Source organism: Charadrius vociferus, unplaced genomic scaffold (assembly GCF_000708025.1).
Source record: "Charadrius vociferus isolate BGI_N301 unplaced genomic scaffold, ASM70802v2 scaffold325, whole genome shotgun sequence".
Classification (NCBI taxonomy): domain Eukaryota; kingdom Metazoa; phylum Chordata; class Aves; order Charadriiformes; family Charadriidae; genus Charadrius; species Charadrius vociferus.
This window is the reverse complement of record NW_009648526.1, coordinates 3,919,965-3,936,367: the sequence shown is the minus strand read 5'-3', so window position 1 is coordinate 3,936,367 and position 16,403 is coordinate 3,919,965. Positions and strand designations below refer to the sequence as shown.

At 38.5% G+C, this 16,403-nt stretch overlaps 1 protein-coding gene across 1 annotated transcript in view; it reads left to right on the top strand.

The window, feature by feature from the left end:
* THSD4 (thrombospondin, type I, domain containing 4) overlaps positions 1-16,403 on the top strand; it is a 283,839-nt gene that overhangs the window by 248,347 nt on the left and 19,089 nt on the right. The window contains exons 8-12 of the mRNA XM_009885750.1: positions 4,300-4,475; positions 8,295-8,391; positions 9,308-9,550; positions 13,497-13,626; positions 15,302-15,506. Of these exons, the coding sequence (XP_009884052.1) occupies positions 4,300-4,475; positions 8,295-8,391; positions 9,308-9,550; positions 13,497-13,626; positions 15,302-15,506 (851 nt within the window). The remainder of the gene's footprint in view (positions 1-4,299; positions 4,476-8,294; positions 8,392-9,307; positions 9,551-13,496; positions 13,627-15,301; positions 15,507-16,403) is intronic.

Genomic DNA, 16,403 nt, shown 5'->3' with positions numbered 1-16,403 from the left:
TTTGTGGAAACTGTCTTTGGGAGATAGGCAGTGGTATCAGGTTTTTCCAACTTCCTCTCCATCTGCCGGAGCAGCACTATGCACTTAATCTAAAGTAGGAGTTTTGAGCAGAAGAGCAAATGGTTTTACGTGAATTGTATCCACACACTGATTTTTTTAAAGGTGGGTTGTGGTTTTTTGGTGGTAGTACTGTAAATGATATGCTGTCGTTCTAATAAGGAAATCACCTATTTGCAAAAGTTGAGCGGAACTTTTAAAAACTGGAATACCAAAACTTACCGTAGCTGTTAAATTAGCTGCAGCTTGAAGGGAAAGGAGAAAGCAAAGTGACTGATTTATGTGAAAACAAGTGGGTTAGTAGATGGTAAGGAGCAGTGTATTTTTTCCTGTGTAATATTCTTAATTTACTGTTGCATACTTAAAAGTTTTATCGAAAGTTTTGGTGCAGCTGGATGATATTTTTCACAAGAATAATAATAATACTGGGGTCTTTCTTCTTGTAGCCTAGCTTTGACATATACTAAAGTCAAATCTTCGTATATTTTTTTAGTTCTGAGTGTTACAAACTTTTCTGTAGGTTTGTTTTTTTTTAAAAAAAATCAGCTGAGAGTATGAAGTAGTCACTAACATTCAGGAGCTAGAGCATGTTGTGAGCTAGAATTGAGAAAGTTGTCAAGATTGAAAAACGCAATAAAAGGCAACTATAGTAATGGATTTATCTTTAAAGTAGTGGAGAAATGGATTTTGTAACTTTCTGTTTGCAGTGATGTAGCTTAAACTAGGATTACAAAAGCTACTCTTACAAACCATCAAACATAACTTCTAACTGGAAACACTGACCTTGAAAGTGGATGCCAGCGTTGTTTACAGAACTTCACTCCGTTGTACCACTGTATCAATGACCTTTGATTTAAATGGTCTTCAGCTGTTTTTTTTTCCATGATGTAGGGGAGGCTGTATAGAACAGTTCAACAGGAAGACAGGAGCTGTGAAACATCTTTAAAAGGAGAGCTGTTAGCTGAACTGTAGAAAATTAATTAGTGCTCTTCAGATACTTGAAATACAAGTCTTAATGTGTGGCCTACGGAGATTTTGCCATAGAATCGTAGCCCAAGCAGAACTGTTGATCAGAGTTTGTATCCTGAAATATTCCATATCTCTGGTGCAAAACATTACTGAAGGCCACTGTAAACAACACAGTTTTAGTTAAGAAGCTGATCCAGGATGAAAGATAGATGAAATCAGCTGCAGACTGTATGAGGAATTCCTCATGAGGAATTAACAGGAAAGTTTTACATAATCTTTCATGCTTTGGCTAAAAATATTATCACCATAAAAATTCTTCAGGGGGCAGAGTTGAGGTGGTAGCTGCAGAGTGATCAAAACAGAAGAGGCACGTTTTTCCTTTTTATGGGGAGGCCGCCTTCAGACCTGTCATATGATGGGTTTGAAATGAAAGTTTAATGGATTCAGTTTCTCAGACAACCATCTTTCTACAGCTCCATTATTAACAGCAGTTTAATGTTAGCCAGCTCTCTCTTTCTTCTGAGCTCTTGATAATTCATTTATTTTACTTTTTTAGCAGCAATATAAGAAAAAATGCTCAGATCATGAAGTTAAGGAAATGTTTCATATTAAAAAACAATGTAAAACCAGTCTCCAATAAATTTTGGAGAAATGTTTACTCCACAGTTGCTTGAATTACAATGTAACAAGTGTAAATAGCATGTAAATAGTGTGAATGGATTTCATATTTAACCTGTATGCAATACTATGTGAGCTGTAATTTTTCCCCCCAGCACTATGGGAGTAACGATGATGCCATTTTCATGGCTGGTGGTGTATGAAATATTTTTCAACTAATGTTCACACTACAGAGACTGTTTTGTTAATGTGTCAGAAAATAAGACCTGGGAAGCAAGTGGATCTATGATAGCTCTTGGGAAAATACACATGTAGCATGAAGTAAAACACAACTTCACAATGAAGTTGTCTTCTATAAAGAATTTTATCAATATTAAGTAAACTAAAAGTTGGTTAGTCAGCAGCAGCCACTCCCATAAGGGAAAAAGACTTTGAATCTTGCAACTTCACAAGGCGAGGACACTGCAGTGCCACTGTCCCTTCACCCAGGGTGTTCTGTTCTGAGTTCTATGCTGGATCATCTTTAAGCCTGGATATCATCTCAGTCTTCTAGTAGGGTTACAGAACTTGCTCTGTGGATCCAAGGTAGTGCTCTGCCCAGTTCCCTGTATCTTGTAGTGACCGACAGTTAAGGTATTTCAGTAGATATTGTAAGAATATGTGGTTGGCAAATATAAAATAATCCACTCAAGTTATAGGTTTTAGCCTAATATACATAGCATGTTATGAAGATCAAACTTTAAATATCAGGATGTTCCTTTGCAGCTATTTACTTTTATTAATTAAAAAAAATATATAGCTGGCGGTCCAATCCCTTCTTGAATCTTACTAAAGTGTTCCCCTCAACAGCTTCTTGTTGGATTGAAGCTGATAGGCCTATCGTGTGAAAAGTATTCTTTTTGAATTTACAGACTTTTTTTTTTTAATTACTTTCCCTATTTTTTTTAATCTTGACTTGGAATGATTGGTATTTAATCCCTGTGTCTATATTTGTCTGCATCTCTAGCTGTAATTATGGAATTTTCTCAATACGGAAGGGGGTGCTCAAAGAAAAGTAATAAAGTGATTGACACAGTTTCTGAAATGTGGCAGTAGTATTGCACTTAAAATCACTAATTTATGTAAAAGAACAGTGATATTTGCAGTGTGGTTCTCTATTGCTGTCTTTATTTATCTTAACATAATGCGCCTTTCCATTGACATTTTCTGACTGTTTCTCACCGTGCAGTCACACTGATGTTCTTCACCGAGAGGCCTGCAGCAAAAGCAGACAGACTGCTTCTATAGATTAATTCAGTTAATTCAGATGTCTGGAATATGTAAGAACAATTTAAGTTTCTTCTCTAATGTATATTACTTTGAAATTAATGGCATAAATTTAATTTTAGGCCATGCATGTAGGCTTTCTAATTTTTCCCAGTAGCATAAATAGTTGTGTATAACGCTGAAAGCATTTTAACTCTGTATTGCAGTTGTTGTGACAGGACAAAGGAGAAACAGTCTCTGGAATAACTGGGTCTTCGACCCTAAATTTTCAAAGCTCGTACCTTGAATTTGCATTAAAAGATAAATTGCCGAGCAATACACAGCCAAGGATATTAGTAGATTTTGTCATCTGTTTTAAAGGCTGTATTTAAAGGCAAATTCCTTTGTAATAAAATTGAAAATCTTTGAGTAGGGCCTTTAGGGAAAGGGTCATGTCTTTCTTGTGTACTTCAATAATGTCTGATATGGTTTCAGCCTCAAGGTATTACTATATTTTAAAATATGTAACTGTAATATTGCACAAAATTATGCACATGTATGTATGTGGCAGGAGTTTCTGACCTTAAGGACTTAAAATTATAGTCACATAGACAGATAAAGGACGTAGGAACAAGAAGGAACAGAGGCACCTAGAAGTCAGTCACTTGCCCACAATGACAAAGGGAATGCACTACACAACTGGGTATTGAATCCATATTTTATCCTTCCCTGGCTAGTGTCTGATTTGCCAAGTCACTTTTCCTTACGCAAGAGATCCTACTGGCATTTATGGAGAGCTCGTCATTCTAAACAGTGCTGCAGATCAGGGCTTTGCAGATGTTCTGGCAAAAAAATCATGTTCTGAAAAGGAGCTGGAGGAAGTAGCCAAATGGCTTCATGAAGAATAACTGGAATATTTGGCAACCCAGGGTATTCATGGGTCCCTAAATTGTTTGGTGCTTCTGCATTGTATAATATGTACTGATTTTCTGTATCTGCCTGTGTTTTGTTCTGTCTAAATCACAAAGTAGTCGATTCAATGGGAAGGAAGTGGAGAAAAACCACTTCCTTGGCATCCACGTGTGTTCAGTGTATGGTGCTGGCTGCTGAGAGCCCCATGGCAACCTACGAGAAACTGTTGAAAAAGGTTTCCAAGCTATCTTTGCTTTGTCTTTGTTTTCTTGCAGCATAAACATACCAAGTGTTCGGATGAAGTTTTCTAAGCTTGGTGGGTTTTTTGCACAACTATTAATATAACTCTGTTCTTTTCAGCAGCCACAGAGCTTTGTCCCCTGGCATCAGAGAACACCCAGCAGCGTAATGCGCCTTGGGGGATTTGATTGGGCACCAGTACGTGAAGGTGATTTCTTCTGATCAAAGTCCTTGTGTTTCTGTCCCCATCCTCTACAGCGTTGCGGAGTCGCTCAGGACGGTCCATTATCAATGGAAACTGGGCAATTGATCGACCTGGGAGATATGAAGGTGGTGGGACAATGTTCACTTACAAACGCCCCAATGAAATCTCCAGCACTGCGGGAGAGTCATTTTTAGCTGATGGTCCAACAAATGAAGTCCTTGATGTCTATGTAAGTTTCTTGTATTTAGATTAATCTTCCTAATGGGGGGGGGGGAAATAATCATTGATAATGTGCAACACTAAAATTTCAGTCAGTCCCAATACTTTGCTACTGTTTTGTTCCTTTAATTCTGAAACATTATTTTTTATATTTTACTGTTGCTTGCTGTTGCTCCCATCTTGCTGCAGATCATAGGAAATCTAAATAACAATGAAGCTTTTTTCGCTCAGATTTTACTGATCCAGTAAAACTGATTTTACTTGTGCAATAAAATAGAGATTAAGCATACAAATGTCCAGGGTTTTTTTGTGAACTGGATTTTTTCAGGATAGTTTACTACTCAATCAAATTTGGTGTAGTTTAATTTTACAGTGAACTGCAGCAAATACCTAAATCAGACAAGGCCTCTCAGAGTGATACCACCTCAATTTTGTTGAAAAGCAACCTAAGTCAAAAAACTATAGAATATGGGATTTGAAGCAGGGAAGTTTTAATACGAAGCTGTGGTAGGAGACCATAGATAATAGCCATTTCAGTAGAGAAGAGAGAAGACAAATTGCGGCTAAGAGGGGGAATCGTATTGAAAAAGCTGTTCACTTCAGATGGGACAGGTTTTTACTGCATCATATTGAAATAAAAAGTATATCTGGAATCAATTACAGCTTATTCAAAGATAAATGTGTGTGTGCTGAGATTATTATACACTTTCACGTGGTAAAAATCCGTTCATTGAAAAAACTAGATTAACTGGTGATGTGGTGGTTTCATCCAGCTGATTATTATACACTTTCACGTGGTAAAATCTGTTCATTGAAAAAACTAGATTAAGGTGATGTGGTTGTTTCATCCAGCCACAGCTTTTTTGCCCTTAAGCGCAATATGGGGCGGAAGAGTGAGTGTGCTGGGTTGCTCCATAGAAAAATGAAGAGCAAGTACCCTGATTACTCAGCTCGGAAAAGCTAGATGTTGGCAAAGTTATTCCCCATCTGCTATATGGTGTCTTAATAAAGCAATGTAATAATTAGGGAAACATTACTTCTTTGGGGATAATTTCTGATTGATTGCAATGTAAGACTGGCAAAAGCCTGGAAGATTGAATGGTTGGGCTCCTTGATTCTGCAATGCAGACTCCATGCTTTTAAAATACACGTGGTCGTGTAGTTACAGGATGCTGTGAGCTAAGGTTTGGTCTTAAGTTTTTATTGTCAGCTAATTGATGCCTGATATGTAATGACCCAGAGAGAAAAGGATCAGGAAAGGGATTAAACAGGTATTTCCAAACTAATACCATAGAAAAACATTAAGCTTAAATTTATCATACTTAATGTTTTAGTTCAGGCTTAGTCTCTTCTTTTTTTGTTTTTGCAATGAATATAAGAAATCTGGCACGAAGGGCGTAGCTTTATCAGTTTTGCTCTGTGGCTGCTGCTATGGATCGCCATATCTAATTTGACTGGACTCTTATCTGAGATGTTTCTTGTAGATAAGAGGAATACTACAATTCATTATAAGCTGGTTGTTTTGTATCTTTCTCAATATGGTGCGGGAAGACAAAAATGGATAGTGCTAGATGAAAGAAAATCAATCATCAGGATGGCACAGCCTCTCTTATGGGTTTGAAATTTGTAGCCGTGCAGATACAGATGTCTTTTTTCAGACTTTGTTTTGCAGTTCCTGGAGCATGTAATTCTTTTTTCATCCATACTCATGATCTTTATGCTCTGTGTAGAAAAATGAAGAGATTTGCAGATAGGAACTCCAAATGGCTTTCTGTTCCTTTTTCCTGAGATCATGCTGTCTTTCTTCCATTCAAAAAATACAGAGGAAAAAGCTCTCTAAGTTACAGCGGGTTATAATTAGCAAGATAAAGAGAGATGCAAGTTTTGTCCAATTGTGAAGTACACATTGCTACAAAGACTTATGTCCGCTAACTCAAAGCAAAACTATTGTATAATTCCACATATTTTCTTGCAGGAAAGCTGTGACAATGTATTCATAGGGACTTCATCATTTAAACTCTCTATAACATGTTCCTGTCAGTTATTTTTAGAAATGTGATGGAAAACCCATGGGAACCATTGGGAAGCTGTTCCTGGAACCATCTTAAGAAGAGGGTCCTGGTTCTGGGAGGTGGGGGGTACTCTTCAGCCGAAGTCATCTTCACCGTGCTCAGGTCTCTCAGGACCAAACACAAAGATGGTGTATTTTTTGGATAACAAAGTGACATGGGAAGGACCAACCCTTACAAAAAACATTGCAGGCAATGCATTATTAGATGGTTCAGAAAAGTGAACGATCTCTGAGGGACAGAGTTTAGAGGAACAGCTATTATATTTGGCAAGGAAAAAGTGATTTTGACACTAGGAAAAACAAAGGTCTGAATCCCTAGTTGGTGTTAATTGGTGTGACCAATTCAGTGAAACCTCGAAGTCTAAGTGTGCTCTGCTGGGTCATAAAGCCATTGGCATAGCGTGGCTGCTTTCTTTTTGGCCCATGGTTTTTCAGAAACAAAGAGCTGGTGCAAGCTCGAGTGTTTATTTGGTTTGCTTTGATTTGGTTTTGTTTTTTTGAAAAAAGGTACTTTAAATTAAAGTGTAATCTGAGGCTTCTACCAGACCGATTCCCAGAAAGAGTTCAGAACTTTTAAAGCAGCAGTGTCAGTACAAGCAGCACTGGTGCAATCAAAGCTAAACTAGTGAAATGAGCAGCTGATGGCATCCCTGCTTTCCTAGTGTGAGTATGCTCAGGCTCTCAGCAGCAGCAACGTAACACCAAGCCAGATGGATCTGGCGCGTGCTGCTAACGGTTTTAAAAAGCTTTCGTGAAGCCCTGTCTTGCTCAGGTCTTATTATGCCTAACTGGTTAAACAAGCAGACAAGAAGTGAGGCTGACTTTCCGAGGCGTGCTCATGTCAGCTCACATGGGCTTGTGCAGCAGTGCTCTGAAAACACTTGCCTTCATTTTTACGTTTGAAGGAGAAAAGCTTATGGTTCACGCCTGTGTTTCATAAAGAACACTTTGATAGAGTTGTTCAGCTAGCTGTAAAGCAGCGGGAGTGTGACTGCGCTTACATTACAGCTTCATCCAGTTGAAAATTAGCGTGGAAGGATGCAGGAGGGTTGCACGGTTGCTCTTCAGCTGCTCTGACAAGTATGTGGGCCTTTGTAATCTGTTCACTTGATCTTTATTGAGGCATGCTTATGGTGAGAGCAGCATAGTGATAGTAATTTTAGCTAGTTGATTGCTGAGTCTCTGTTGAGTGGTGCGGAGGTGATGCAAGGAACAGATTGATTTGTGAGCTGGTACACAGGGAATACCACATATGTGCTGTCTTCTCGTGCTTCCTTCAAGTACAACGGATAAACCTTAAAAAAGGCTGTTGGCCAGATTTGTAGATTGGAGTCTGTGGTATTTATTTTTCTCTGCTTTGTTTCTTCCTTGCTTGTGTTTCCTCAGGCATCTGTCACGCTCCTTCTGCCTGAGGGTGCTTTGGTGATCTTAGGATGTCTCTTGTGCCGCTGGGGCCTGGCTGAGCCCCTGCTGCCCTCACCAGCCCCGAGCGTGGCAGGTTTACATTTCCCAAAGAACATTTAAAGAAGCAGTTTCTCTGCCAGCAAAGCTAGCTTAGTTCACAGACATAGTAACCTGTATTTTCTTATTTTTTCCAGAAACAAGTATCTTTTTATGTATTTTTTCGAGGCAGTCATTGACCCTTGTTTCGTCCTGACCAATGATAAATAATGTTACGTAGTTGATCAGTTCAAGTATGTATTTAAGCATTAGTAATACAAGTGGAAGAAGTGAATATATGGCTGTTTTTCTTTTTAGATGATACATCAGCAGCCTAACCCAGGTATACATTATGAGTATATCATTCCGGGAGACAATGTCATTAGTCCTCCATTGCTTGCTCACAGGAGGCCAGGTAAAATGCCACTATTTCCTATTATTATACACATTTTGTTACTCAATAAGGTAATGGAGAAATTCATGCCGTTAAGTTCAGTGTAAATGCTGCCATTGATGTGGGAGAGGCCCCCATCGATGTCTGCATAGACTTGGTAACTTCAGTGAACTAATACTGGCAGGGATTATTTATGCTGTAGCAGGGAATCTGGTCACATATTTCTACTTTCAGTCATAATTTTGTTGTTAAAATGTTAACCATGGCTTTGCATGAGCTGTAGTGTTGTAACCGTGTCTCAGAAATGAAATAGAACATGATTTTTCTCTTCAGAGTTTGAGATAATTTAAAACAACCCTTCGCTGTTTCTCTTTCCTCTCCCAACTTGGGGGGATGAAACACAAAACTGTTGCCTTCCCAAGCTAAATCTGGACTGCTCGTGCTCCTGCCTGAGCTGTGGATATGTGCTGTGTTTACTGGTATGAAGTTCTGAAGGACAGTAGAAAATTTGCAAGTGAGTTTGGTCCTACTTTTAATGTTCGTGACTTGCCTTGACAAATTTCCATGTGTGTTTGCAGTCTGTTCATAACAAGGAGCAGCTGCGCTGCGACATGGGGAGGCACAGAACACAGCATGGTACACAGAAGAAAAAAAAAAAAGGCTTTGGGAAATTTTGACACTGGGTGCGTTAAGTCTACAGCGTGTTTGGAAATTCTTCAGGTTTTAATGTATTTGCTGGCTGAGACTTGGTTATCTTAGTTTAAAACAATACAGTCTTTGCAGGACACTGTTAGGAGGTCTCTGCATACGAAGAGCATATGAAAGCTGCTTTCAAGTTTAATGATGCTCCAGTTGTGATTATTAGTGGATGAAAACAATGACTGATATTTGCAAGTGAAGCTTATTATTTTACTTTTTTGTTATTGTCCATCGTCAGGGGAGCCCCTGAATGGTCAGCTAGGAATGCCAGAAAGTACAAATCATGAGGATGAGGATTTGCACAGGGAGACAGACACTCTCACTGGACAGTCAGCTGGAACTTTCCCAGTTATTCAGCCAGGAAGATTTCCTTCTCATCAGCCAGAAAACCAGGTGCCTGCTGTGCAACCACCAAGACAAAACCGAGAACACAACTGGAAACAGATTGGAAAAACCGAGTGTACTACTACATGTGGGAAAGGTAAGTGCTTCATACATCATGCACAGAAAACAGATGACACACAAGAGGGTTCCGGCGTGGGAGAGGAGAAGCGTGGAGGGAAGCAGCAATGTGACTATTTAGTAGCTCTTGTATGCACAAAGCATTGCTGGACCTGGTGTTTTGTTATCTCACGAGCAAAACACATGTCAGTACCATTATGTGTGCTTATGTTTGAATTCGTAGAAACAACAAAATTAAAAATATTAAATAAAAAGTGTTTAAATTAAAAAGGAATATATGGCATTTGCCTCTGAAAGGAAATATTTCAGGATTTTATGGCAAGCTGCTCTCCCTCACACCCTTGATACACAGCTGCTTTCCTCAGCATTCTTTGGCATTCTTTATCCTTCCATTTGGCCTCTCCAGCTTTGTCAGATACACCCTCAGTGCTTTTTGCATCTTTGTCAACAGTTTTCTGATCTTTATGGGAAGGTTTCACAGGTATTCCATCAGCCACATCTTTGCCTCATTGAATGTTGCTGGAACAGCAATAATTGACTTCAGAAAACCGAGATTTTCATAGGGGAGAAGTGGGAAAGATGAGGGATGGAAAGGGACTGGTGATTAGTGAGCTTTTGGGAAGTCACGGATACACTACTTGGAGTTTGCCAGATTAGTCTTTGCCATAAGGTATTCACAGTGACTACAGATTCAGTAATGCATAGCACAAGCAATTATTTGGAACGATAAGTTTTTGTGATAGTAAAAGTAAAATCTTTTGTACTATACACAGCCACCCATCACCATACCTACAAAATCACAGAGCTTTGAAATAAAGACGTACCAGCGAGGGAACTCAGCTGACTATCACCAGTTCATATGCGATGGGAATATTTGCTTCTTAATTAGTTTGAGAGGACACTGTGCGAATTTGGTCCAAGGCCAGATGAGTGTCTGTGTTATAGCTACAGGTATAGCTAAAAACATCCAGCAATATTTATACTAGTCAAAATCGCTTCCCAGTATATTGAGAAAACGTTTTTACTTGGAGAAATTACTGCAAAAGTGCTAGAGCTAAAATACAGCTTGTAAATGTAAGAAGACTTTTGGAAGTCAGCCTTTTTGTGGAGAAAAGGAGGGAATGTAAACCAGAATTATTTTGGTTGGCATTTGAATACAGTATGTGTCTTTAATACAAGACATATGGGCAGAATCCTTAGTTGTACTTAATTATTGCTTAGCAGCAATCAGTGAATATCACCTGCTGAGAGTCTGGATTATCATATACATGGTGAATTTTAGTATTTAGATCAGGTAATTTATGATGCAGTTGTAGGAACACATCAGGGTAAACGTATTCTTCCTGTACATCATAGAAGTCTTGGTTGTATTTCCTATGGACCTTAAGAACATTTGAACATAGTTTTTGCCATTTCTTCAGACATCTGGTAGGGGCAGTGGTATTGATGAAATATGAGTCAAAACGATGATAAGAAAATTGTAGGAAAACAGAATTCAAAGGATATCTTTCAGCCTCCTATACAGCTTAAATTTACTCCATGAAATTTAGCAAAAGAACTGTTAAAAATCAGTATCTTTTCCTGTTGTTTGGAGAATCTATGTGTGTTCTGATCGAGTTGAATTCAAAAGAAACTGGACCTTGAGCGCAGGAGCCTTATTTATGCTGTTGAGACTGTATGAATATTCATTGTGATCTTAGTGTGAAAAGCCTGTGTGAATCTCTGATGCCTCTAAGGCATTTCAAGTCAAACTAGGTTATATAGGCTGATAAAAAATGGAGAGAAAAAATTGGAATGAAATCTTGTGCTATTTAAGGCTTTGTTTTCATTTTGTATGATTCAATATAGGACACTTCCTTCTTTTTTCCATGTTTTCCTTTTTTCTGCTACTTTATTTCTTCATGCAGAAATGAAGGTGATACGTGGTCTTTAATTATGGTTTGCTTTTTGTTTGGTTGGGGGGTTTTTGGTGGGTTTTTTTTGTGTTTTGTTTTTTTTTTTTTCAAAATGAACCTGTCAAAGCTAAATAAATTTAGGAAACTTTAAGGTGGAAGAAGAAAGAAAGAAAAATTCTTATGCTACCTAAGGAAAAAGAGAGGATAAATTAACAGTTTTGATGAAGAGCTGTGAGATTTCAAAGCAGTTTTCAGTAAAACTTTGGCTTGGAAAAAAAGACTATTGTAATTTTTTTTTAAAAGTGAAAATGCTTCCCATGAGAACTGCTTTCAACTCGTGTCACAGATTTCCATTTAAGATGACTGAGCATATAGATCTGCTAGAATCTGGACAGTGTGGAAACTGCTACTGCATCCTGTCTGGGAAGTGAAGTAGCACATTATCCCTCTCTGTTGTCCAGAGAGAGGAGAACTGGTGCACTGCAAATTCCTTCAGTCCCGGAGCCATGGGAACTTCATCCAAATTTTGTCTGAAAGATCTTACAGGAGGACTACCTCACTGCATCTTGTCCAAGCACAGCCTGCACCTTAAGATGGTTAGCTACACCTTGGAAATTACTTGGGATGTGTAGTTTGTTAGTCATGGCAGCATGTTTGTTAATTATTTTAAGAAGAATTAGCAAGGACGTTAAAGAGTGTGAACTGCTGATTTTTTCCGTAGATTTCAGAAAATATAACAGGTTTTTCTGCAGTATTAGTGTAAGTTAGATGGTGAGGTACGAAGCCTTACTTTTGATAGAATTAAATTCTTGAACAAATATAACTTGTGGGAATTGTAATTTTAAATTTTCTATCCTGAAACTCAAGTGTGCAAGCCAACAGTTACCATCAACTAGAGCCACCCTTATTTTATTTAAAGTCATAAAGCCATAATTTAGAATTACTATAGATCTCTGGTGCAGTATTTTTTTGAATACATGGCTGAATGTATTAATCTCCTTTCTTTCTATTTCTTGATCAGAAGTGTAAGTTACCTGTTGGTTGATTTCAGTAAACCCAGGGTGAGCTGTTTGAATTGTTAATTTCAAAATTTGATAATACAACCTAAAAAATTATTTAGCAGTTACCATTAAATCTATATAGAGGTTTTGAGCTCTAATTAACTAATTAACCAGTTGTGGTTGTGGTTCTGCTTTTTGCCCTGCTCCCTCCTCTTAGAATCCTGAACTCTACCATTTCATGGTCACTTGCAGCCAAAGCTGCCTCTGATTATCCCATCCTTGACTTTTTCTTCCTTGTTTTTATGTATCAAGTTGAGCAGAGCTCCTTTCCTGGTTGGGTCTTGGATCACCTCTGTCAGGAAACGTGTTAATGTACTCCAGCTTTTCACTTACAAGTACAAGTAGGCACATCAGCACCTTGCTCTTTGTCATCATTTTGGTAGTCAATTTGCAATAGTAATAGAAGTAGAGTTCTGTCTTTCTGCTTTAGCATGAAAATTATTTAAAGACCGAGCATTAAATATGGAGAGTAGTAATTTTTAGGGAGTCTGTAGTCTACAGTAATGTTTAACCTGTAAGCTTTATCTTAGGAATCTTTTCAAAAACCAGGCAAAATGGATAATATTCTCATGTGTTTACTATTACATAAGTCTAAAGTAAGGAGACTCAGTCTCTTTCCAGAAGCGCAACAAAGTAACTGCTAAGTTTTCCCTCCTCTCAAGCCTGTGTTGTGACTGCTTGGATCCATTTTTTTAAATTGTCTGAATACTTAATGTTTGTACTCTCTGCACTATAAAGATCTCATGGAGACGAAGGAGCATGTTTTCTCAGCCTTTCCTACAGTGCCATGCTGTACTTCTCTACACTAAGGACTTCCCTTAATACTACAATGTAAACAGTATAGCATTCAGCTGTCACTTATATTTGGAAATTTTGGATAAAATCTCAGTCTATATTTCCTCTTGTTAAGTTATGCTTTTCCTCTCGGCACCAGCGTTGGATGCTACTGTTATGGCTTATACTGCAGAGTCTTTTGCAATGCATCATGTTATTTTCTTCTTCATTTCAGGGTCACAGTACCCAGTTTTCCACTGTGTCAACAGAATCACTCACGAGGAGGTATCCGAGAGTTACTGTGACAGCAGCACCAAACCCATTCCAGAAGAGGAGGCCTGCAACCTCTTCCCATGTCCAGCTTTGTAAGATACTACATTTTAAGTCAAGTCAATAAGCCTCAATAAGCCAATGTCATTGAGGTTTTGCATCTGAAAGAGGCTATTCTAAGTAGGAAAATAGTTTGAAGTTCTAAGTACTGTGCTCTTACTTGTGTCATAAAGTGTAGTCGATATTTTCTCGTTAGTTGTTGGTGGCCTTCTTCCCCTTCACAGGGAGCAACAGCATTCAGAGAAGACAAAAGGGATGTTGGCAACACAAGTGAGCGTAGTAATTTCACAAAATTTGTGTGATTGTTCAAGCATGCACACTATATGTGGCCTCTCTATGGGTACATTTTTTCAAGTGACAGGCTTCTGCATATACCTGTCTGAAGAAGAGGCTCTGTAGGTTATATCACTCCACATTGGATCAGTGTGCTGTAGTACCCACCTGTTCATTCCACGGTGTCATATTTGAAGATGAGATTAGGCTGATACTGCTCACAACAGCCCCCTCATAAACATCACCTCTCTTCCCCAGAATTCAGTAGTTCAACTCAAAGACTGGATCCTGAAGTGTTAGTCCTTGTTGCCAGGATGCTAATATGGCCAGCTCAGGTGTGATTTCCTTCTGAAAGGACACATGCCATCAGGAGACTGTGACTTACAATTTGCTAAGCAACTTCTTTAAAGTAGTCAAAAAAAAAAAGTCAATTCATCCCAGGGTGTGTACCAAGAAGAGAAAAGGGTTAAGTCCAGTTACTGTTATAGCAACTTTATTTCAGGTCAGCAGCTGTATTTTCCATCTCTCTTGTAGTTGCATTCTTCACTTCTCTTCTGAGCAGCCAGAGGCCACTCCTTATACCATGGAAGTTTCTAATGGTGTAAGTGCTGTTACAGTGGGAGAGATGCCTGACAAGCAATTTCCTAGTGCGTATTAGATACTCAGAACTTCTGAAGCCATTTACTTGGAGATGTCTTCTCTCACCAAGCATTTTTCCCACCTTTTTCTTTCTAACAACTCATATTAATTCATCTTCGTTTGTTTACACAAGATAATATAAACAAAGATATGTAAATATTTATTAAAAAGAATACAGAGATTTAGCTTGCTATCTGCAAGAGTTTTGAAATAAAATGTGTGAACAGTTCAGATATTTCCTTTATTTGTGTATATCTTCATGCTTGAAATGAAAACCGAAAGGGGAAAATGACATGTTTATACAAAAGTGATTAAATAAATACAGTGAAATCTTGGACTGAGATGAATATATCTAGGGATATTTTTCATCTCTAAGATTAAATGTATTTATTCATTGCTTATAATTTGCTATATCAGTTTTGCTGATGAATGAATGCCTGGATACATTACGTGGTTCTTGTGGTATTGTCCTTTTTTAGAGCCTTTGCTGCAGAAACATTTTACGTGACACATCTTAAATTTTTGGGAAGTGTCGTAAGGCAATCATTTATATTATAGATAGATTCTTTAAAAACCCAAACAGCTATTAGTGGCTTAATTAAGGTTTGTAATGTGTCCTGAAACCATGAATTGTCTAATCTGTATGTGTGCATGCAGAGGCTTAAGTGTTATTTTATCAGATTCTTTCCCAGCATCAGAATCGTGTCATTTGAGTTCTGTTAAGATCAGTATTAGAGAAATCTTTACTGAAAAATTGCACCCTCTTTTCTATTTTTTCTTTTTTTTTTTTTTCTTTAGCTGGGATATAGGGGAGTGGTCTGAGTGCAGCAAAACATGCGGCCTTGGTATGCAGCATCGACAGATCTTATGCCGGCAAATGTATGCCAACCGTACCTTGACAGTTCAGCAATACCGCTGTCATCACCTGGAGAAGCCAGAGACAACCAGCACGTGCCAGCTGAAGATCTGCAGTGAATGGCAGATTAGGACAGAGTGGACTTCAGTAAGTATGATTGATTAATGTGGGGCATAAAACCTCACAAAAGAATAAGAATTTTCTTCCAGGTATCACTAATCAAACATGAAATTTGTTTTTGCTTGAAACAGGGAAGTGGAAGGTGAAAATGTGAATCTTAGTTCAAGAAAACCCTGCTCAATTATGACCTTTAAAGTTTACTGTTTGTAGCCAGAAATGAGCTGAAAAAGAGCATTTGAATAGTACAAAGCACGCAGATGTGTGTTTACAGAAGTACACAAGCTTTCTGAGCAATGCTTTTTTTTAAGTACTATATGAAGTAGAGCTGGGAAGGTCCTGATAGGTTTGCCTGTGGTGGCCAACTTACTGCTCTTTCTCATAGCATGTAGAGTTTAGTTCCAGGAGTTACTTAGTATGTATGTATTAAGGATAGAGTCAGCCGTTGCTGGTACTGTAGTTGGTTTGACGCTATGCCAATACTTCAGATAAATGTGGATGGTACAGTTTTAAGCTTTAATTTCCATGTTCCTCACAAAAGGTTTTGCCAACCTGACAACCATCCTAGATACTTTCATGGCCTTTGTGTGAAAGAGAAAATACCCTGGTGTTTCAGGTGTAGTGATAAGCAATTCTCTTTCAGTTAGCCATGAAACAAACAAACAAAAAATTTTAGAGCTGCTGAATTATGCAGGGGGGTAGACCGTGAAAAATTCCAGCTTAAATCCTGAACCTAAACCTTCTTTCTCCTTTCTGCCGAAGCGCTTCCTTGCTCTGAATTTCCCCAGCCTGTGCTGGAGTGCGTGTCGCAGCACGCAGTGCTGTGCGTGAGCTCGCTGCAGTGGCAGCAGCAGCACAGCTTTCTCTCCACACAGTCACGGTAGGTTAAAGGCTCGTGCAGCAGACTTTGTGTGGCTTTATAGTGGG